This window comes from Rhopalosiphum padi, chromosome 3 (genome assembly GCF_020882245.1).
Source record: "Rhopalosiphum padi isolate XX-2018 chromosome 3, ASM2088224v1, whole genome shotgun sequence".
In the NCBI taxonomy this organism is placed as follows: Eukaryota; Metazoa; Arthropoda; class Insecta; order Hemiptera; family Aphididae; genus Rhopalosiphum; species Rhopalosiphum padi.
Window position 1 is genome coordinate 29,269,503 of NC_083599.1, and position 27,091 is coordinate 29,296,593.

Consider the following 27,091-nt stretch of genomic DNA (forward strand, 5'->3'; position numbering starts at 1 on the left):
ATTTTTTTTTATAAACAATAAATTAAAGTACAATTAAAACATAATATGTTTTCTAAAAATATTTTCCAAAGATTAATGTTTTTTTTTATACACATTGTAATATTTTATTACATGTAATTATGATTTATTATAATGTTGTATATACGCCGCACTTATTAATAATGTATAAAATCTTATTTTTATAGCAAAGGGAATTTTTTCAGAATATTGTAAAACGAAACTTCAAGTTGAAAGGTTGAATTGTGTAACAACGAATTAAATTCTAAATGTTTTATTCGCATTTTTTGACATTTATAATTTGTATTATCATTCTATTTTAAACTATATTTTTAGAAATTTTACTCCAATCTACAAATATTTTTAGCTTCTTTAGTGTATTATATATTCACAGTCTTATTAATTATTGATTTTCCCTGGGTTTATTTATACCGAAGCACGTTTGGTTTCCTCCTGCGTATGCTTCTGAGAATTGCATGTCACCTTATCGGGATTGCACAGCGTCCGTAAATATTCACTTTTGCTATAATAAACGTGCGTCTACCAAATTTTAGTGTAATAATATTGATACGTTTGTTTACGACCATCATTCACAAAATGGTAAAGAGCCGCTAGTACTTAAAAATTTAAGTTTATATCTATAATAACATACCTGGAATTTCCATATTAAATCGTGTAGGTGTGGTAGGCAGTAAAAGTTGTATGTTTTTTATAATGGCAATTGAATTGTAAAAACTCTGCCGACTACCATGATCACATTTCACGGACTCTCTGACAGTTCACTTTGAATGCTAACAATAAAAAAAAAATAAATAAAAAAAAAAATATAGTAAAAAATACATTGATATTTAAAACAAACTTGCGATTTCTTTAATTAAATTTTTTGACTTAGCTCCCGATTCTTCATAAATTATCTCCATTGTTAGATATTTATAAGTTAGATTTAAACTCTATTGTCCCATCACAAGCAATGCTTATATTGGGGTTGAAATTATCAAAAAGTAGTTTTTTGTTGTAAATTGTATTATTTTTAAACTTTTTGTTTCGATTAAAAAAATGTATATATATATAAGATGATTTACCAAGCATGGTAACGGTAACTCCTTTATTTTCTTATGGGTTAGGTTAGGTTAGCCCTTAGCACTTTATTCTCAGGTTTGAGATTTTCTGTACTTAAATTAGTAACTTTAATAATTATTATTTATTTATCGAAATTTATAATTTATGAAAGTAGTCCAACTATTTTATATTTTTGAGCTTTTAAATTAGCTACAGAAAATTATTCACTAAAAAAGTAATTGTAACAAATATGTAACAAATAACAATAGTGGAACAAACCATTCATCTGAATTTTTGTTTGACCACATGTTTTGTTTAAGAAGACGTTACTCGATCCATATGTGTTTTTTTCTGTCTTACAGACCTGAACAGTAATATAATAGCAAATTTTAATTAAGTAAAACCACCAGAATCTATTAGTTTTAATATTACAGTAAATATTAAATTGACCCATTATGTAATTTAAAGGTAAAGTATTATCTGGTTGTTCTTTACCTTTTTTTTTTAATTTTTAACCGGAAGCAAGTAAATACGTACTTATAAGTTATAAATACAAGTATTTAGAATATTGTAAACTATAATATTTTTTTATATCCAATGAGAGTATACAGATAAATAGATAATAATATGTCTTTAGGTATTTTAAATTTTATAACAGATAAATTTTCCATAATATTATAACTAATCCAAAATTGATTCTGCTGAACGCTATTTAGCTATTTTATTTTTTTGTATGTACAACAGAGACAATACATTCAGGCATCGTGTCCTCTGAATATACTAATAAAACCAAAATAAAAATTGCATTGTTTCTTTATTTCTGATCGGATATTACTAAAACCTAGACATGTTGAAAATATTCAATATGTAATTCAATGTGTGGCTTGTTCGTCTATAGTTTTACTGATTTTTTAAATAACAATATTTTTTTAATAATGAATAATTCAAAAAATGACTATCTTTCAAATTTGACGCGAAGTAAAACTTATTGTACGAAATATTTCAACATTAACGAACTAGATCCTTAATTATTAAAGCGTATTATAGTTTAGATATATTTAGTCCTTGAATTAAGTACAAACTTAAATATATCAGTGATCATCGATGTGTTACTAATACGATTAGTAAAGAGTTAACTAAACTATTTTCTCTTTCAATTTACATACAATATTATAATTATTTTGAAACAATATATAGACATAACTACAAAATTTATTATCTCTTTAACTATAGGTTAAGGATAAAACCTTACTTACACATAAACACTGTATATTATAAAATACTATTAATACATTTCAGTAAGAAATATATTTATAATTACACTTTAATAAAAGATACAATTAAAAATACAGTGTGATCCCTTTTAAAGGTAGGTAACACTAAATTATTCTGTCCAGTGACATCGGATTGATATGTGGTTTTCAGGAGGAGATAGGGAATGCCTAAATACACATTTTCAATAGTTTTCAAATTTTTAACTTTTTTATTGTGCGCATGCACAATACAACTTGCATTTTTTTAAACAGCAACACTTACTTTTAACAACAGATTTGGATAGACCGACATTTTTTTAATCAATTTGGTCCTTTTTACCATAGCTCTAAAATCAAAATTGACTAAATGACAACTCGCTAATGAATTTTTCAACAATTTTAAGTATTTTTTTTTTGTATTTGTAGGTTTTCAGACATAACTAAATAATTTAAATTTAATTTTGAGCATAAAAAAAAATATTTAAAATTGCATGATGACAATTCATAAAATTCTAGAATGATTGTTGAAAAATTCAATTGGTTTAAAAAAAAAACATTTTTAAGCTCTTTGCCGCCTCAATTTAAATTAAAAATTTCATGCAAATTAAAGATATATTTTTTTAAAAAACAAACACGTAAACAGTAAATAACATTTAAGTTTAATTTATATAATATAGAACCATATTTTTATTCTCCTTATAAATACCGTCTTGTAAAATTGCCATTATTTGTGATGTTTAATATTTCAAAATTGTATCTAGGTACTATGTTTATAAGTGAATGGTATAAATGTATAATAATGTAATTTAACCAATATGGGCTACCAGCCCGCGCTTTTAATAAATAACTAACCTTGACGGTAATCTAATTCTACTCTTATACTTATATTATTTTAAAATTAAATTTTTATATAATGCTTACGCACCAATTTATGTAAGAAACGCATATCTTTTATCATATCGATGAGTTATTGACTCTTTAGTTACTAACTCAATTAATGAGCTGTAGAGTATTGGTCTTTACAGTATATGCATCCACAACAAAACAATTTAAAATGCAGTAATGCCATAGGAAATAGGTACGTACCACATACAAAATATTTAAATAATTTTTATTATTGTATCTAAATAATAAAATGCACTAATAACTCTAAATTTAGCTGATATAACATTTATAAGTAATACAAGATAAACATAATACGGATCGTCATATCAGTATTGGCAAATTAATTTTATTTTCATACAAATAACGCATAGGAAACAATAACTATTGTTTTTAAAACAATAGCACATCGAAAATCAGTCTAATTCCAAAACAGCTTAATTATGGTTTATTCTAACTAAAGTGTAGTAGTGTAAAATAAATACATAAATATAATGCTAAAATAAAATATATTAAAATACTTTATGCAGAAATTATAAAAATAAATGTATAAAATATTTGAACTTTATAGAAAAACCTAATAAAGAAAACCTAATATAGAATAACCTATCAGTTATGTATTATAAATAATAAACTTAATGAGACTTGGTTAAATATTTCACTTCTAAAATATTGTAAATTATATTATTATAATCGAATAATATTATTGATTTTAATTAAATTGGTTAGATAATGACCGTAGTGGTAGTTATTTAAATAATTGTAATTGAACCTCCTTAGTCAAGAATACAATTATACGTTTATATAAAAATGTTAATCCAACAGTTCGATTACTCTGTACACAATCCATATATGTATTTACTATTTAGTTAACATGGACTTATGGGTGATGAATTATGAATGATGACTGATACACAAGTGCAGTGTGTGAATTTTATCATATTTAATTTCTAAAAACTATATTATTATATCCTATAGGGTAGATAATAATAAACTAACAACAATTCTGAGTGTAGGTAGTTTTTATTATACAAAAGTATAAGCAAACGCATACGTTTTGTATTATTGACATTGCAACGAGCAAAACCAGATTATAAACATATTGGAAAGTCTTTGGAAATTTCCCAAGCGTTAATCTCCCAAGTCTTTACAGCAATGGTTAATACGCTTCACATCATACAAAGTATACTTTATGAGTTATTTTGAAAAAAATATCTTCATCAATAATCATATAAAAAACCACTGAAAAATATTTTTTGATAAATTAATGTTAGGGGAATTTTAAATCCTTTCATCCTCTCATTCCTGCAGCTTTTCCCTACTATTTTTCACTGTAACTCGGGGCATATTTATGTATTTTATTTTTATTCGGATTTCTATAATGAAAAATATATTTTTGAAACATTAACAGAAAATAACAGCTTTAAAATTTTCTTTTCTGGTTCAAATATTTTCAACTAATAATATTTCATTCTATTAAAAATAAACCAATAAACGCACATTTCAAATTCAAATAAAATAACTATTATACCTATATATATTACTTTAAATATAACATACAACCATTTGGTTTCATACATTACCCAATATAAACGTTTTATAATAAGAGATATTTTCAAACTTTTTTTAAAGATTAGACTACGTATTTTTTTTACATATTGTCCATTCCATCAAGACATTCAAAGGTATATCTAAACCTAGAGCCTAAAACCAGTGAGTAAGTTAATTATTTGTATGTTATGATGATTTTCAAAATATTTTAAAATCTGCAATTAAGCTTTTAGAAAACGCAATAGTCATCGTAAAGGAATATATTAATTTTAATATAATAGCAATTTGTTTTATAAAATAATATTGATCATTATCAATATTTATTAGACTCTAATAATTAGAGTATTCTTGACTGTCTGACATATACAAAAATCTGAAAACAGCATATATAAGTAGGTACTATTTTATTTTTTACACGCTTGTAACTAGTTACAAATTTGAACCTCACACCTATTTGACTTTTTGAGTTCACTGACTTAGAAATTTATTCTACTGAGCTTTTAAACAATGCTAACTTGATAATGGTCAGTTCACAGTTGCGTAAAAAAATTAACGGTATAATATGTAGCAAATGTATAATATTTTTAGAGATTAACGTCAACAATATTTGCGTGTGCTAAAATTACATGTCATCATAAATCATAATGTACTAGATGCAATTTAACATGGGTTCTTTTATGTCCTTAAAAAAATTGATATATGCAACTAAATTAGCTTACAATTTCATTACATTTACTCCTTAGTTATAGTGTAGTAATTTAGTTATAATATCATGCTATATCTAATATTTTAATTGGTTATTATCATCTAGATACATTAGATACAATAATACGTTATATTATTATTTAAAAATAAATTGAAGTATAAATATCTTTTATTCTGTATAAGTGTATAATACTATGAATTAAAATTACTAAATTCCCATGTAAAATAAAACTGTGACCCTATATTAGGCTAATATCTAATATTATTTATCAATACCTTAACTTATAAACATATTATGTTTTTCAGAGGTCAACCGTTGTCTTACAAATACAGATATATTGTGCATATAAATATATAATAATACTTTATAGGTACTATACGGAGTACGGAATCGAATTCCATCAATCATTATAAGTTATAACAATGGCTGAATGGTAGCATATTATTGTCGTATATCATTAAAAATACAGTTTAACATATCGTTGTTGGTTTTAGTTAAAATATGTAGCTACTATGAAATAGTATTGTTTTATTTATTGTCAGATCGACCTGTAAAAACATGAAAATATTTAAAAACTTTTAGGTTACAAATTTATGCAATGTTCGTTATATACATACCAGAAACATGTAACATTACCTACCTAATGGTTCGCGTTGAGTGTGCTTTTATTTATTTTTATTTTTTACAAATTGTTGACTTACATATAAGTTACATACAGTTTGAAAATAGCACACTGGTTAAGATACACATACCGGATAATCCATTTAACGTAAGACATGAGTTATTTTAAAAGCTATTAATATTTTTGAAAATATTTTTTTTACATAATCTTGATTGGTTAAAAAACAAAAATGTTGTTTTGTACAACCAAAGCCTCAAAGTTATACAAAAAGCAAAAGAAATATATTTTCAATATTGTTAATGTTTTATAATGACTCATTATTATGGCATATAATTCTTCTTAAGGGTACTTTCATCAGATAAATGAGTATATTTTTCTAAAAAAATACCGGGAATTGGTATTTTGTAATTTACAAAGCGGCATGTGTGTTCTGACTGTTCTATAGTTTTGATGATAATATTAGACACAGTAGATAAGATAAAAATATACCATCTGAAAACCAATAGATATGCAAACCATATTATAATTACCTACCAACTAATAATGATGTACGGAAATATAATATATTTTTTTTAACTTTCGTGATGTGGAATGAATTAATCCACGATAATTGTATAATAAAACTAAATAAATAAAATTAATAATATAAATATATTAGGTATTATACAAACAATGCGTTTTAATGGAAAATATGCAAAGTAAAAAATAAAAATGTACATTTTATTTATTTAACTATGATCGATGAAAATCCGTTTACTGCGTGTAATTGCTTATAAAATTATTAACATTCATTATATGCAGAATCTGGTCTTTAATAATGGTTTTCTTATTACGTTAAGTTAGGATAAATGGATCACCCCGTAATTATATGTATTATGTTAGTATTATGTATACAATATAATAACATAATTTGCACTCAGATTTACGGCCACCGCGCCATTTTTGAAATGTGACTTTCCGCTTATGTCAAACGGTATATATTATACTCATATATATATAATACAGTCGGAGACGTTTGCGAGGGTGACAGAGGTTTATTGGATGAGTACACTGTACGTCTGTACAATATAAAATATAGGCCACCTGATCGGGTAGTAATATGTGATATGTGGTGAAGAGAGGTGGTTGAGAGGCTTTCGCGTTCAGAAAACGGGCAGAAGTCGAGAAGAAAAATCGCTTAGTGTCACGACGTCGACGTCTACTATTGCCAATTCTTCGGAAAGTTTTGTTAAAAAAATGTTAATACGTGCCAAAAGGCGAATAGCCAGCCGTTGCCAGATCACGCCTCCACGATACCCCCCCCCCCTCTCTTCAGAGATCCCACAACCCGCGTCCAACCCTTTCAGACAGTGTGTGGTACAGTATTTGCAACAAATAAATTATATTCGCTGTTGCTGCAAGTGCTCGCCGACGGTGTCGTTATAATATATTGTTATTGTTATTGGCGCGAATGCTGTCATCGGAAAAAAAAACACATATTATATACGAGTAGGTACGCTATATATGTTATGTATCACGCTGCACGACATGATATAACTTGAACGAAACTAAATTTTACTTATTCGCGGGTCACGTTCGATAGATTAATCATTCGTTCATCTGGGTATGGGACAGAGTAGCGCATCCAGGAGGCAATGAGGGACCCCAATCATCGTAATTTCCCTATGTTTTAAACTGTGTTTTTCCACTGTAATGCAGTAGTGGACTTCATAGATATTCATATTTCCAGAGTTACAGGATACAATTATTTCTATACGCACGTTTATTGTAAACATTGTAAAATTACAACTCTGAAAGCTTCTCACTAGTCTAGTAATAGCGCATTAGTAATTACGTTTCTTTATCATTATAGTTCTTGTGAATATAGATTGGATTAGCATTGCGACCGTTCAATATAAGTAATTAAATTAATTTCATATAATGATATACAACTAAACCTATGAGTATATTATGACAATCTTTAGTATCTATATCCTACGTGTAATGTGCTATCACTTATTGTACATTTTTGGCAGTTCGACGATTCGTATAGCTTTAATAAATATAACAATTATTATTAAATCATTTTGTTTCTTAAAAATTATTACCTAATCAATGTTATACGAAATAAAACCACTACAATCTACAATATCTACAAAACATTTGTTTCTTCACAAGAAAAATTATTATTGTTAATTACATATTGTACATAGGCCATAGGGAACTAAATATTAAATGTAAATAACTTAATACAATCAATCATAGACCGCTTTGTCAAATAAAAATAATCGTCGTTTATCGAATTTGTTGTGTAAAGTAAACTATAAAATATAAATACTGTGAAACATTGTGTAGATGTTATAAATTGTTTTGTACTTTTGCCCCTTCAAAACTAAGCATTGGATCTGTCCGCCACTGGTGCGAGAACTGGCCTCGGGAAACGGCTACGGAATAACGATTTTAATCGTTGGCCGATACAATAATACTGTTATATTATTAGGTCTCAGATTTCTTCACAATAGAAGATCATAATATTATCCATTGTATTAAAAAAATATTATTCAAAAACAAAACTATAAATAATAATCCATTTTTACGATACCTACCTACTTATATCACAGAATCACATTTCATTAATGAAATGTTACTAAACCACGCGTAAAATACTAGTACAAGAACAATGCATTAGGCGTTTCGAACTATTTAACAATAAAATATATAAAGAATTTGACAATTTATTGTTTATAGCATCACCTATGAAGTGTTAAATCGCATTATTCTAGTTTAATCACAGAATTTGTCGTTTACGTACAAACCCAAGCAATTCATTTCAATTATTTCGATGTTTAAATAATATGAACTATGATACAGTCATGCACAATCAAAAAGTAAAATACTAAATACGAGTAATATATTTTAAAATAGTAACGGAAGACATTTTTTAGAAGTAAAATTATGTTAGTATAACTTGTTATAATGCTAAACTTATGTTGAATGTTTTGATTATTCAAATATTGAAAATCAAGTACAATAGGTATTATAATTTATTTATAACTAATTATTAATTAAGTACCTAATAAATATTAATAATTCCATAAAAATAAGACGTTATTTTTTTTAACAAAAAACTAATTCTTGCTTAACGTTCAGAAACCGAATTTAATAACAACAATAGTTTTAGAATGTGAATTTCATTGTTCATAATATTACAAAGGTAAATAATATTAACAAAATTTACACTTTAAAATAACTCATTAGTTTGAAAGAAGAATTTAATACTTAAAATGTCCGTATATCTATATTCATTTTAAAACATTATTAATATGATTATTTATATAACAGTAATATAAAATATAATATCTAAAACTACACTAAATTTGACATTATAAAAATGACCGTTTATTTTTCTTAGAATATTTTTAAGGTCCTAAATAATACAAACCATTAAAAAAAATTGAAATTTAGTTTTTTGAAGAACAGTTAAATTTGCACTTATGTCATTGTTCCACCGGAAAATCGATGTGTAATAGTATCATAGTAAATAATATTATTTTGAAATTGTATTTATAATTTGAATAGGTACAAGTATAGTTATCTCAAATTGTATTAAACGCAAAAGAAATAATACAAGTTATTCGCATAAATTACTTTATTTCAGTTTACATTTGATTGGTGATATATTAATAACTTTTACTAGAATTTGTGAATAAGCAATATATGAAATCGATAATTATGCGCAGAGATTAATTTTAATCATCAAGGAGGCAAAACATCTATATTGTCATATTGTCCAAGTAATGTACATAATGACCAAATAATAATTATGTGGAAAAAAATAGACATTATATTATAATTTATAACCATTCTTATAATATTATTTTGTCCATAAACCACTTCTATGATTATATTAAAATGGCAATGAAGTTATTATTACGTTTTATTTTATTTAAATGAACCACCACTATTGTGGAACTTGTAGTTGTAGAATTTTCCAAAACGCACTGCTTCTCTAAGTCTAATTTGTAATTACGTAACTTCATTAATCTGTATAAACCACTTCATTGCAAAAATTGTTCCAATTTCCAATAAATCGTAAAATGTTCGCAAAAAAAAGATTTATTAATAAACAAAATAATATGTTTTTTTTGTAATTATTTACCGAAATAGCCCTTCAAGAACACACCGAAGATCAAATTTAGCCCTATATTAAGATCTTGAATTTATATTTTTTATGTTTCCCATTTTTCTGCCACAAAGATTTTCACAAATATTCTTTATTTTAGCATCGTTTTCTCTATTGTCTTCTTAGTTTGTGATACCACCATTTTTCATTCATAATTTCGGCCAAAGGCGTGGTCACGATTCTTTTCATTTTAAAATTGAATAAATAGGTGTATATATATTGTAAGGAATACTATTTATTAATATAACAATAAATTAGATTTTATGAAATAGTCGTTTTAAAATTAAGGATATTCTTGGTTTATTGTTTTATTTATATATTTTCTGCGATTAATTGTATGAGTGCAAACTAAAAATTAATAAGGTTCATGACTCATAATTATAACCACGTACCTCACGTTATTATGTCTGTGAGCTATTCAAAAGAGTTGAAAGTTCACGGCTGATATACAAAGGTTTTACCCGCCACGTTCAATTGGCACCGCGTCATCTTACAGTATCTCAATCAGTGTACAGTTAATTCATGTGCACGTCGATACCGTGAGACTAAGCAATCTGCAATTTCTTACCGTCGAAATTTCTTATCGGATAAAATATTTTAGATATTAGGTATACAGTTGGCTCTATCAAATTAGGTAGCTAATTGGAGTGGCAAATTTCGAATTCACCTACGAAAAATAAAATCTATTTTTCTTATGAATAATCCGACGAAACCATATAATTAATCCAAGACTAAATTTAATGTTGAATTATACTTTTATAAATTCTCTTAAAGTAAGATTCCAGTAAATGCATCATGATAAAGTTTTCAAGTTTTAATACAACATAAGTAATTAAAAAAAAAATATATTATGTACTTTTAAAAAATTATATTGGTAAGGCTGCAGAGTGCAGATATAGTGGTGTAATACATATTACGAATGAATTAGAAAGCAGTGTCAGAATTATTGAACTGCCCTATATTGGAAGTTTTAACATTTATTGTAAATAATAACAATTTTTACCAAACGTAGCTGTACCATTTCAAATCATTTTAACAATGCCTGTGTCGGCTTCATCAGGTGAACTTGTTATAATTTATATTAAAATCCTTGGTTATAAATATATTGAATGATTATGCACATGAAAGGTTAGCTGACCTATTTTGCTTACAAAAAAAATGTTTATTAGATATGATATTATATTTTGGATATTTTATTTAAATTTGTTTCAATTTTTTTGTAATGTATAGTAGTGCATAGTATAATATCGATTATAAATATAATTTGTATCTATTTTATTAACTTTTTTATACCCCCTCCCACACAAACAATTTAATTATAGAATAAGAGCAGTTTAAATTATATTTTTGTGAAATGAGAGTCCTATAGAGTGGCAAAAAACCTAAGGTTGGCCCTGTTATTCTGATAGTACCTTTATAAATATACTATTATATAGTAATTCTGAATGAAATTTCCAAAATCATCATATTATTTTCTATTACTCGTATATTTAGCTATTTTGTATTTTTTTTCAGTTTGTATTAATTATTGCGCGTTCGACTACAGGCCACAGGATATACGCGTACATTAATTCGATCGCTAGTTCACTCCTTTTTTTTCTCCCCACGCGTTTTATGATATAATAAGTATATATATATTTGATAGTAATATGAAGTCCACGTTGGTGACAAAATATTTTTTATAATAATATAATTAAATAAATTCACCACCGATAAATTATATCAGAGCGTCGTTTCGTGTTTATATTTCGGTAATTCGGTACGTACGCGATTATAATATAGGCCTGCAAGTATAATACGCGTTAATAGGATGGGCGGTGAAAAAAAATTGTCCTACAGCTCGCGTTCTGCCTACTAATCGATATCGTATTAGCCCGTATAATGTTATATCTATAGGCCCGCCGCCACTGCCGCCGTTATTAGAGCGGACGAAAAGGGGGTAAACGCGACCGGTGACTGGTCGGAGGGGGGACTTTTCCGGGGGGATTCACCGGGGGGATGAAGGGGTTGAAGGCGGACTCGCGCCCGTGGGAAGGCGGTTGACGTGCGCGCGCGCGAGGCCCGCACGCCTACGCCGGGCCTCGGTAGGTCTGACTAGGACGGCTGCGACCGGAACCTCGCGGGGGGGATACCGTCGACGCAGCGTGCCCTGTTTTCTCTCGGGCGAAATCCATTCCGACGGCATTCGCTCGTCTGCAGCCGACTGCCGTCTTCGAGCGCACTCCACTGTCTCGCATCACCGCCGCCACTGGTCACCTCCACAAGTCTTGATCATCGTCTAGCCGCAACGATACGACTTACTGCCGTCTCTGCAGCGAAATACGCTCTCGAATAATCCGGTAAATACGCGATTCGTCGTCGTTGGCGGCAGGAAAACGGTCTACCGCTGCAACGACCGTATTATAATTATTATAATATCATTATTATCATTATTATTATTATACGTTAATTATTATGTAATAATATTATAATTTATACTATATAATAATCGTTTCAAAAAATTGTACCGTTGGTCCACCGAGTTGTCAGTGGCGTCATTTCCCATTTTAAAATAATATAATAATTTAAAATAAAAAAAAATGTTCTGCTTTTAACGTTTTCATCTCCAGTTTAAGAGGTTTGCTTCTAATATTAGTCGAACAATAATCGTTAGTACAGAAATATATCTTTTTTTAGACACGTATTATCTACTTCTTTTTAAAAGTAAAACATGATATATAGATAAATAATAATACCTAGATAAATTATACGAAATAAATGTATGATATAATATATGATCATATTGTATTTGATAGTTATACTTATAATCATAACGAAAATTGTTAATCACTAAATTGTTTATGTATGTAACAATGTAGCTTATAATATACCTAATATATGTAACTTTGAAATTAATCTGTATACAATATATTTGGTAATATTAATTATATTAAGTATAAATCCCAATCTCACACCAACAACATGATAAAATTCCTAACTCGTTAACTTCATTAACACTCTCCTTCGCCCACTCCAAATGACACCACTGTCACTGACACAAGCATATTATTATTTTCCGTACATTTAAACTTTAAACCTAGGTTTATTTTCCTGATGTAACGAATTGTTATTTTTATTATTATATTTGTTGTTGTTATCGTATTGTTTATTATGAGTTTTTTTTTAAATTTCACATTGTAAGTTTTGTTTCATTTTTTATTGGCAATCATTTAAGTATATATCAGGCATCTCTCACGGTAAACTATTATACGTCTCATCGAGTCCTTCCGCGCCATGACGACGTGTATATATACATAAACTTTTGCAGGCACACGTTAAACGCAATGACAGCGTATATAATATTATAATATTATTATGTTTTGTAAGTACGCTACACCCAACGCTATCACTCCCTCCACACATATCTCACTCACGAGCCTTTTGTGCATCTTTCACACGCACGTATTATCAAGTTAAATGATTAGCAAATGTCATAATATGATCGCGAATATTTTGAAACCCGTTTTTTCTCTTTTAACTGTTTTCAGATACAGCCGACTACCCTCACGATGAATTCTAAACCCGATGGACAGCAGTCAAAGTATCAGCTGTCAAAGGACACGGCTGGTCTCCATTCAACAGGTAAGGATTGATTATAATTATAATTATTATCATGTACAATATGACATCTATGAGATGTGGCATACTTGGCATCCGGCAAAATAGCTTTTTTGTAGACGTTGAATTTGTGTTGATATGACAAATTGAAGTATTGAATAGTTGGTGATTGTGGCAATAATGCCATGGTTGGTAATATAATGGTTTATAGTACCTATGGATATAATAACGTATTAATATTTGGTTGGTAATTGAGATATTATTTTAAGAACAACAACAAAAAAACATTTTTAAATCTTGAATAAATTATGTACTACATACAATTTGATATTATACAATATTGAATATAATATTATTACGATTTATCTTTCAAGCATTTCCCCGTAATTATTAAAACAGTTTAGAAACCGTTAACTATTAAGATTATACTTTACTTATTTTACATTATTTTTATAATACTTAATAAAGCAATAATCTAAGAAATCTAAGTAACAACTTTATGTTGATTGCCTTGTAGATGGCAAACAAAATTGACCATTTATAATTTTATAAATTCAAATGGAGCTGTGTTTTTAAGGTTTTTAAATAATTAAACAATACAATTATAATAACTGTTAAATGAATCATCATTATAATAATATATTAATATAGTTTTAGAAGTTAAAGTACATAATCATACTTTATTCAATATTATTATATAACAGTTTAATTAAAGTTTTTTTTTATAGTAAAAAATAGCAGTGGTGGCACATTACCTACTTATTCTTGTTTGAATTTTATTCTAAAATAATAATATAATAGCTTACGAATGCGGTTATTACTTTAGGTAGAATATAAAAATATAATATTCCCATTACCTAATAATAATTAATATTGAATTAAACTTAAATTAATAAAACAATAAATTATGTATTTAGTCTAGTAAAATTATATTTTATAATTTAATATAGGTACAATTAAAACGTATGATTTATGTTAGGTAATGGATACGTTATGTAACGCTTATGCCATAAATTATGCCTACGGTCTGTAATATATACAATATAATCGATATGTGACTAACATATTACGTATTTATATATAGGAACATCTTCAATATCTTTTATTTATTTAATCTATACGTTTTTACTATCTATACCTATATTTCATATACTGTTGAAATTTATTAATAGGATAGATCATTTAAAAGCCACTGTTCTTCAGTTGTATATTCACTATTTAAATTTGCAACTAAACATATTCGTTTATGTATTGAGCTGCATTGTTAAAGGTCGCCATCTGAGCATTTTATATAGTTTACTTCTCGGTACTTAAATATATGAAACTTGAGTAATAATTCGAATTTTAAATAGGTACTACAATAAAAGACATACAAATATAATATATATAGAAAATAAAACATTTGTTATATAATTAAGCACAAATTATTGAATAATTTAAATTATAGTGTTACTGGCTGTTTTCAATTCCCATTCAAATTTCTATCAAGTAATAACAATACATTTTTAACATAATGTTTCAGACCCATCTCAAACAAAACCTTGTTTTAACAATGGTACTTACTAAGATATATTAATTAATATCTTTGTTAGCCAAATATATATCAATATGAGATTCATCATACTGACAACTTAGGTACTTGAGTATTGTTAACTTTATAGAATGTCAATTATGATCTAATTTTGGATAACTAAAATATATCCCCGTATATATACGGATACCTATCCGTTGAATTGAATTGTTTCGATTATTGCACGAAGAAGAAAAAAACTTTACGTACAAAATCACAAAACTTTCTTCTTCTTGTATTAATTGATATTATTAACTTCACTATTTCTAATATTATTTGTATATACATAATATACTCTTACTCAATTGTTTATCTTACACTCGTAATGGATCCTTTATAAGATTAAAGTAGATCAAATAAATATTATAAATAAATACATATTTCAGTGTATAATGTTATAAGTTTAAAGTAATAAAATGTATAAACTGAGCGACTGTGTTTCACAAAAATAATATTCGTGTTACAATTTTCTTATTTTTTCCGACTTCTCTTGTTCTCTTGTTGACATAATATTTTTATGTGAAAATAAAACATGAATATACCGGAGTAGAGTCTCGTACATGATATGCAAAGGGAGTGTACACGAGATTAGGTCACAAGCTTACACGCACATGTATATGTTATGTGTACACAAATATCTCGATGTAAACAATTGTGCTTTGCATAATTTCGCGCAAATGTCTTGTTTTGTATGCCAGCAACGATTACCGCGATAGTTCTTTATTTTCTAGAAAATTGGATTATATTTTATTTAGGCATTTGCGCAGTTTTATATATATTATATAATATACGTACAATATATGAAAAACAGCAGTTTACCAAAAAGATAAATGTTTGAGCGCTTCGTCAATGTCTAAAAAAGTTCTATTCGAGTTATTAACTGCATTTTAAATCGTGTAAAGTTCTATACATAATAAAATGTGTGGACAATGGGTGTACTTATTATAATATATTGTATTATTATACATTATACTGAACTAGATGTCTAGATAGTAGGTATATGTTTTGATCATGTTATTAATTTTTCTTGCTAAAAACCGAATTTGTAATATTTTTTAACAATGTTACGAATTGATGTGAATTTTCTATGAAAACGATTTCGTGGAAGAAATATCTTTATTTTGTTTTAACAACCATGGCACAAATCCGATTAACATTATTTTGGAGTTCTCATAAATATCATAATTTATTTTAAACGACATAAAGAATTTTATGTAAGTAGTATCCCTAAACAGTTATTCTAAAAAGTGAACAGTCTTTTTTTCTGAGTGCACTTCGACTCGTCATTTATACGACAGTCAGTGAATAGAATACATACGTGTTTAGAACGAATATAAAGCATATACTTTACTTACATAAACAGTATCTATAGTCAGGTTTGGATGTTGGATCTCAAAGTAGAAAATAACATCAATCAACTTGACATTTTTTGAAATATAATTTTTATTCGATTTACTACACTACGTGTAATTAGTAATTATTATTGTTATAGACAAATAATTATAATAAATTTCACCATCATATAAAATAATACATTTGATTGTTCTACACGTAATCCGCTACTCCTGTGATTTTCAATACCACCCTCAAAAACAGGGTTACTCAGGTATAACCAATGTTCAGTGTATTGTATTAATTTATAACTATTTCAGATATTAAATACGTAAATATATACATTATTACATCGTGTTAGATTAACCTAGACTTTAAAGTTATAAGTTTCTAGAATCAGTAAAATATAACTTTGAATTTGATTTATATCAGTCCACCAATTCGGTTCTCAAAACCGTCATGTTTTAGGTACTATACTATAAATATCGACAGCCAATTGATTTGAAAGAATAAGGGAGGTGTATTTTCAATGTGCATAATATGTTTAAAAAAAATAACTATATACATATATTTAACTTTTAAAAACTACAGTTAATTGTATAATTGATTTTAGGATTTATTAGATACTTGTGTACATGGGATTATTAATAACAATAGTAATAATTTTATTTTATTTTAAACTTATGTAATATTATAATTTGTTTTTATTTAAATCTAGTCTGAAATGAAATTTGCTTTTCAATTTGTGTAGACATTCATAAGATACTTGTTTATGTTCGTTTGCTTGACATTGCTATATTGATGTATCATGTATGCAGCTATATTATATAAGCAGATATCGTAAACTTTTTAAATTTAATTTTTTTAAAGTTTTGAGGAGTGACAGGAAATTCACGATAAGTGTTCAAAAAACATCGTAAGAAGTTAATATTAATTATAATAACGACCTCGAAGTTGAACCATTTACAAATTTTTTGAAAGTTTTTAATGAAACATAATAAAGTTTTACAGACTTAAAGCTTATGAAAATTTTGTGTCGTTAAATAGACAGTGGAATTTATTTTATTACGAATTAATGAATATAATTACAATTTACATTATTACTTAGAAAAGTTCAGAGAATATGAAATCAAAAAAACAATATATATATATATAATTGGATAGTTACTGAATACATTAATATAAAGGTATTTAAGAAAAAAAAGTATCGAACATTTTTAATCACCATAGAACGTTTTACACAAAATAAAATTACTGAAATTTTAAATCGATTTTCTGTATTTTTAAGGTATACCTAACATAATACAGCCAGTAGTCAGGACCAACAACCGTATTGTCGCATTAATTAAACAAGTACTGTTTAACTGACTTTGCAGTACACTTCCTTCGAATCGTTAATGAGCTACCTGAAAAAATCATTAACACTGGTCGTTATTACAATACTTATTATCGTTGATTATTTTGTATTGTAAACGCCTAGAATAAAATACTCAAGTACAGAATACAATACAAATAAATATTATATGATAATAAATTATATTAATAAATTTAATATTAATAGTAGTAACAACATACCGCCTTACAATAAAACTTAAACTAAATAGGGTAAAACACATAATTACATAAAACAATTATCATGATATTATTACTAGGTCATCGCTATAATCGAATTACAGTATTATAATATTAAAAAGTAAATATTATAATATGTTGTACATTGTTCTCGTTTAATCGGTAGTATAATATTATACTAATATTATGTTACTATACCTATTTGTATGGATTATTTCTCTCGCGTAACGCGTGAAGGATCCATCTCGCACCCCTAACTGCAGTAGCTAGTAGGTGCAGTGTATATATTGTATATAATATGTGTAGTATTATAATAATATCGAAAATATTATGCAGTTGACTACCAGATTGCAAGTCTTGTTTATCAATGACGAAAATGACGAGGGTGGTCTCGAGGGTCGTGTAAAGGAGATTCGTGGGCCGCGTGTGCATATAAATATGACTTTTTCGCCTTTCCCCAACAACATATAAGATAAAAAAAACCTAACCTATGCGCGCCGTAAGTGAAATGTTTATGGCGCGTGCAGCAAACCGAAGTGTGTGTATGGTATCTTTTCTTATTCTTTTGCTTTTTTATTATTATTACTATTATTATCATCCAAAGTCTCTCTCTTTTTTTGCGTTTATCTTTTCCCATCAATCTTGCACAAATCCTCGTCGATGAGGGTTACCGGCGAGTAATTTATTAGACTATCAAAACCAAAACCTCTTTTATAGTGCGAAAACACTCGCGTCCCAAAGTCCCCGATGCGGTCCCGTCAGCCCCTACACCGCCACCGTCCGGAGGATTATTGCCAGGTCTTGCCGCATATACAACCGACCCCTCTTTTATATTAATATGACTACTTACTGCCGGCTTAATGTGTCTTTTATTTACACGCCATGATTAATTGATTTTTTCGGCGCGATCGACGTGCCGTTTGAACCACGAATAACAAATGACACGTGCTCTTGCCACAAAATACCGACAGCCATTATTTTTTTTTCCTCGTACGATTACATCTTACTGATGTCATATCGTTTATAAAATAATATAGTTGTACCCAAACACCCATATTTTTCGTGACGTATATGGATCCATGGCTCCGTACAACTGTCCTTTAATAACATTGGCTGTAGTTTAAACATAATTTATAATTTATTATGGCTCTTCGTTAAAGGTTGCCGCGTTCAGATAGTATTTCGTTTTAAGCTATGAAACATTGTTTTAAAAGAATATTGCGCATGTGCACGGTAATAAATATGAACTTATATAGTAACATAATATATGCATAGGTGTGCGCAGATTTCAGTTTCAAGGGCAGCATAAGAATCCTTCCATTTTCCAGATTTGCCATGAGATCAGGCCCATATTATTTTATTTTTTTTATTTTAAGTACTCATAAAAATTTAAATGTTATTGGTTAGTTGTTTTTTTTGATAAAGTTTTATTAAATAATATGAAAATTTCATAAGCCCAAATTTATTTTCAGATTTTTTTGACGTAATATTAATATTATAATAATTATTATTTCTATTTAAAATTAATATTAATTAGTATCCGATTAATATATTATTGGATTTATACATATTACAGCTGTAATTCTATAATCAAAAATATTATTGTTCCTTATTATATAATGTGGGTACTTATATAATTTGTGTAAATATAACTTTATGAAGATAAAACTTATTGAGGCCCATACTTAAATATTTTAACAGACTCAGTAAACAGGAAAAAGTTCATCCTGTGCGCACGCCTAAGAATGTTTGTTTAGGCACTGCTTAGAGTCCTCGGCATGACAAAATATTTCAAGTGATTGTTGCACATGAGCGAAACAGTATTATATAAATTATTCGAAGACAATGTTTCCATAAATTGCTGTATTATTTTGATGGGTTAAAGTTTATCTCAAAATAGATTTATCACTCAATCTTAGTACCTACAACACAATAGATTCAGATGAGTATAACTGATAGTTTTTGAAAATTAATGATAGTCTAGTCGAGCATATAATACACGATTTATACATTTTACGATATTGAATACGTCTCGAACAAAACGCGTAGTTTGATGCAAAACTCTCCTGGTATTCCGTCTATGGTCCTAAATGTGTCTATACGTTACATTCCAGCCGATAAGTCAATTTAACGGTAGTTCTGCGAGAAATTCCGCAGCACAATGAATCGACGAAAGATGTCCGGAAATTCGATTCCTCCGCCACGAACAAACTCTAAATCATAAAATCCGCGGACGATTGTCTGAGTTGCATTTGTGAATTTTCGACCTATATTCTACGAGCATAAGTAAACAACAGTATTATTTTCGTGAAGTATTTCGCGCACAAATTTGTGACGTATCAGTCATTCTAAAATTTAATTTATATACTGCTGCTAATAAATTGAAGCGACGAACGCAATTATTTATCACTGACGGAGCGATCGTCATAAACGATTTTCTAAGCGATTTAGTTATGGTGTGTATTTCGTTGAAAGTTTCGAGTTTAATCGTCCAGTAATGGAAGGCCGTTGTGAATGCTTGCCGTTGTTTATTATTATAATAATAGTTCATTTCCACTTCGCCGACATCACAGTTCAACAACATATACACTAAGCACTAGTTTTATACTTTGAAAACATTCCTATTCGTCGACGACGACGTTTCTGTTATACATAAATATACTCGTTTTAACTATAACAATATTCCAAATTCATCTACAGGTGACTATAATATTAATGAAAACTGATATGACAATGATGTTAATAGCGATAGTGTTAAGTTCAATGTTTAAAATATTTTTTACATTGAAAATAACATTTAAAATAGAATTCCAATAATGGGGATTTTAGTTAATTTCTGAAATTTTTACTGTAATTTGTAGTTCGATAATTATTTAAAAGTGTTTATTATAATGAGTGATTTAAAATTAAATCTGAAAAAGATTACAATTTATTATTGGTAAAATATAACTATATTCATCGAATTATAGATTATGGAACAAAATCGAATACTATAAACGCATACAAAATTGAAGTTTTATCATACTCATAGCTCTGCTCAGAATCTAAAATGCATGCAATTATCATCTAAAAATTTAAAAAAATAAATTATGACAACGATAATAAATATCATAAAATATAATTTTCGTTTTGTTATGATTTAAATTACCTGATGTGTAAAATCATATTACCTAAAATGTTAATACTTTTAGAGAAAAAAATTAATAAAATAAAATAATTAGATATTTACATTTAATAGAAAGTTAGGTAACCTATATAATAGTCACATTTTATCAATAGTTCGCGAAATATTATGAACAATATTTTTAATATCTGTTTGGTGCATACTGTGTACTAAGCCTTTTTATTGCTTTCCACGCTTTAAAATGTTATCAGAGAACCAATTATAAAACTTCATTAATTAATTGATTTATGATTGAACTATTTATTATCGATAATATATTACGTTAAAATTATTGTTTTTTTTTTTTTTTTTTTTTATTTGCCGTTAATCTTAATTGATGAGATTATTTGTTAGTTGGTAAACTCATAACTCATAAGTAATCTCAACTTTTCTTCTACAGCATTTAAAAAAAAAAAAATATTTTCTTGATTGCAATTTTGAAATCTATAAAACGTTAAAATTACATTTTGACATTTTCAACATTGACATTTCGATATTTAAGTTAAAACTATCATAAGATAATTAAAAACTAAATGAGATTTCATAATCGTAAAATAATAAAATGTTTTTTTCATCATGTAAGATACTAAGATTATACAGCAGCTGTGCTAAGGGGAGATACCTTTCCAGTTTCCCACTACTATTCTTGTTATAGTTTACAATTTTCATCCCTTAATTTATTCTTTTTAAAACTATATGCATCCTTCTGAAAACTTGGAACATTAAATCAAATCCAGAAAAAAATACTTATGACCTGTGGTAATAATAAAATCTGAGGAATAATACTCAATAGAAAAAACAAACTCAAAAAAAATAATTATTATTATAAACATATTAGTTAGTACTTTTAAAAAAATATATATATTGATACTTGATAAATTGAGTATTAGTTATAAGTATAAAATAATAAAAAATCAAAAAATGTTTTTCTTTTGACCTCCAAATGTACCAAAAATTACCTTCAAAGTTTAAAATTATAGCATTTTTACTGCTTCAAAAAGTGATAACGAACACAAAATAAACACACACACACACATCATTGTAAAATAAATACATCCATTGCTCCACTCAGAATCTAACATATTAAGTAGATAATTACTAAAAATCTTTAAATTATGGTATATTTTTTGGACAACTAATATAAAATAATACGTTTCAATGCTTGTTTATAATTATTAATTATATCATAATAAATTTTAAAAAATGTTAAAATATGTATTTTATAATAGAAATTCTATTTTTTCCATTAATATAATATCAAATAAAATACAGATAATATTACTAAAAATATACATTATAAGATTTTTTTGTTAGATTTAATTATTTTTAGCTTTTTATTCATCTAGGTAATCATACAATAATTTGTATGTTATTTTGATATTATTAAAATATATCATTAAAATCTGAAATTAAATTTAGTAATGGTCTGATTTTTAAAAATTCAAATTGATCGCATATGTTAGTTGCAGCTCGCAGGCTGTGTAGGTACAAAAACGACAATAGAAGAATAACGATTAAAGAATTATCCGCATGTGTTATCTCCGTCTTATAAATGTACAACATCACAAAAACTTTTTTTCGGGGGATAGAATCACTCAGGCTGTAGTGATAGTTAAGACTCCAAATTGACATAAAATATAGTTGAGAACATTATCATCTGTGAAATATTGTTTTTATATTTTTGATATTACATATCCGAAAAAAAGTTCTTATTGTTTCAAAATTCATTATTTTTGAATTTGAATAACTTTTCTTGTATTTCCAATACCAAAAAAATAAAAATGAAATAATAATGTAGTCTTACCAATGTCCTGTGGGGCCTCTATATTTAGGAGTAAAGTGTACGTGCATCTTTCTGTACTTGCATTAATATGAACTTGAGTTGTACTATAAAAATATAAATAACTAAAAAAATATATATAAATATAAATAAATATAATAAATATATTACTAAAAATGTTGGATATTCAAATATTCTCAACGCAATTACGACGTATATTTTATATTATCGTATTAAATATTTACACATATAATATCCATATGTCGTTTAAGTTATGACCTAAAAGTGTATTGGAACATCAAATACACAATAAAATATGTTATACATTTGCACGAGCTTTATGTAATATTAAACTATAAACAATTTAAACTATTTGAATTATATATATACCTGTCAATAGGTATCCAATTCTGTATTTGATTATATCATTACAATAAATGTATAGATCTGCGGTGATTGTGTTATGTTTTTGACTCAATAATTTTGATAACATATTATGATTGAAAAAATTCAAAAACATTTGACAATTTTGTTAATGATTTTTCTTCTTTATATGGTTCTGTGACTAACACAAACAGCTGGATCGGATGATATAACGACATGTATTATTTTATCATCAGATGCCAGGCGGCTGGCGGATGACAGCTACATGTTGATGAGCTGATTAACATATTATTAACTTATAATAAGTAAATAATATAAAATCAACAACCATGAACGGTTAGCTAAAACGATTTTAATGTACTCATAGTTAATGCCAATTTTCCATACATATATACATCATAAATTAATATATTATCACGAATAAAGAAATAAAAAGTATATAAAGCATCGTAATGTTTTGTGGTTACATATTTTTCAATCTAAAATATTCTTATCTCAAAAATAGGTAGTTATTTCGTAATTAATATTTTTCGTTCTCAGCAAGAGCTCATACATGTAAGTTAAAACTCAAAAAGTTGTGGAATTATGGCAAAATTTATCCAAGAGTATTAATAAAACGAGTGAAGTTTTAATTATTAAACGTTGAGAGTTGTCATATTTTATGAATGACATTGACACATTGTCTGTGTACCATTACAAAGTTGGTATTTTGAGGTAGTACTAATTGATTGATTACAAATATTATAAACGTATCGAAACTGTACAAGACGAATAAATCACTAATACTCATCACACACATTAAAAACATTTAATAATGTTATGTAGGTAATCATATATCAATTGTAAAAACGGTCACGTTAATATTATTTTCTTATTTCATGGAAAAAACAATTTGACAAATCTCCGCACGACAGCGGCCGGTTATAATTTTTTCACAAGTCCTATAATGCCTCGAAAAGCATTAATAATTTTATTGAAATATATGTTTTACTCGTTTAACATTTTTGACTTCTATAAAACAAAGTGTTGTGTAGCGTCGGATGGTGCGATGGCGATAGGCGTTTAATACGAAATATAAATATACGATGATAATATTATGTTATGAAGATCGACGAGAACACCACACAGAGGCGACGAATTTTGATTGACGTACGCGTTTTATCTACACGCTTGCAGGTTATATAATATTATTATTAAAAACTTGGCCTCTTATACATATAAAGAGTATACATACAAAAATTACAAAAATACTATAGTCGTTTTACACTTTCCTTTTCTTCTCGGGGTACCACCGGCAGATTACTTTGCCGATGTTTGAGAAAAAGTTTTACCAAACCTAATGCATATTATTATATTATGATGATAGGTATTAAACAATAAATCATATTATTTTCCGGACTCCCTACTTTCCATTACGATCATGTTAGGTATCATAGAGATGGATGAACAGGTTGGATGGAGTAATTGAAAATAATTTGAATACCATGGCACGTGTCTTTCATCGGCTGATTTATTTTGCCACACATAAAACAGTTATTATTAATTTTAGTTGTGAATCATCATGTATTCACCTTCACCATAATAAAATATACGCTTTATAAGGATTTATATAATGTATTCTCGAATCATAGACAGAGATTTAGTCGAATTTTAAAGGGAATTACAGTATAGATTCTCGTTATATATCGAATCTCGAGAACAGGAAAAAGTTCGAGATATCAAAAACTTCAAGACATCGAGTTTTTAATATTCTTAGAGATTGTAAAAATTGGTGAATATTTTGAATGCTTAAATTACCAATATCACATACATATCAATAAACTAAAAAAATCAATAAATACATTTTTTTTTTCAAAAAATCTGTCATTAAAGTTAAATATATATATTAATATATAATATTTTTTATGTTTTTTAAGAAAGTAAAAATAAATTGTATGGACATTTAATTTACGCTTATTTCCATTTCACTATATTGTATACGAATGAGTACAAATATTGACTACAAATCACAATCACTATACTGAATGTACTGCATGCAATTTTTTTTTTATTGGAATAAAAATATTAATGATGTATTCGATATAACGAAAAACGATTAATTTTTTTTCGAGTTATTGAAAGCAAAACGCTATTAAGTGAAATGGTAGTTTCGAGAGAATTTCAATGTAGTCCGAGATAGCGACGTTTGAAATAATAAGAATCAACTGTATTTTTTTAAAGAATGCAATTTAAAAAATAACAAAACAATTTGCACTACGTATGTACTCGTCAAAGGTCTTATTAATCAAGTACAGTAGGTACTAACTACTAATTGATTTTCTAATATATTGCATGGTAGGTATATAATATGTATTATTATTATTATTTATTTTATTTGTTGTACAAAGAGAATTTAGTTTATTAAAATTCCTTTCAACATAAAAATATAAAAATGTTTGCACAGGAGACAAAATGTATTCTACAATTTTAAAATTATTAATATATTATATTATGAAGAAAATAATAATTTCATAATAAGCACAGGAAATATATTATGTAGTAGTATCTATTTATAAATGTTTTCTCTTAGAACTAAATTAATTACAGCATGAGTACCTAATGAAGAAATTCTTAGCATTCCTGATTTATGTTTCCGTTAAACGAGGCTAGTATGTTATATAATATTTTAAAAACATTGTTGGAAATAATTTTTAATAGCTTGATGTGAAAATAAGTTATTTTCGGAATTTTCCCCTGAATTTCAATTTATTATTTTAAAATATACGTTAAAATTGTTATTGTTTTTATAAATGTATATTGATGATAGCTTACTTTAAAAATGTTAACTTTTTTTATACAATATATTATATATATTCAGTCAAACTATAAAATAAACTAATGAATTAAGTTTTACCACAATTAAATATTGTTATAGAGTTTGGTGATAAAATATTACTTTTGAAACTTCTGGTGTTGACTGCAGTAGTTGAAAAAATGTAATTTATCTTGTAAATTGTAAATTGTAATATTATAATATTATAAAAAAGTGTAGGTATGTATGATACCTATATTGTTTATCTACGTATAGTCTGTAATTTAATATCATATTATGCTAATCATTTTTAACCCATCCCGAATCACGATGTTGGCGCCATAGTCATTGATTAGGTTTTTTTTTTAATTTAATGCATTTTAAATATTTTATTTATTAGCTACAAAAAAGTTTAAATAAACATACTTTCACGTATACTATAAAGTCATTTTAAGTAAATAAAGGATAATAATTGATATATTTGTAAATAATCAGAGTGTAATATTACGTATTTTTTTAACAATATATATCATACATTTTATACCAGAAAAATCATGAATTTATAAGTTAACAATGTAACTAGTTCATTTAAAAGAATACTTAAAATATATATTAATAATAGCATAATAGATATGAGTAAATTTTATAAAAATAAAAAACAGAATTAGAT

General features: G+C 26.9%; 1 protein-coding gene across 3 annotated transcripts in view; it reads left to right on the forward strand.

Moving 5' to 3' along the window:
* LOC132927698 (glutamate decarboxylase) overlaps positions 1-27,091 on the forward strand; it is a 95,976-nt gene that overhangs the window by 23,138 nt on the left and 45,747 nt on the right. For 2 of the 3 annotated variants that reach the window (XM_060992287.1, XM_060992286.1), the window contains exon 2: positions 13,760-13,853. In XM_060992287.1, coding sequence (XP_060848270.1) covers positions 13,760-13,853 — 94 coding nt within the window. Of the gene's footprint in view, positions 1-12,365; positions 12,572-13,759; positions 13,854-27,091 lie in introns of those variants that run through there. The other variant, XM_060992288.1, reaches the window with a different exon arrangement.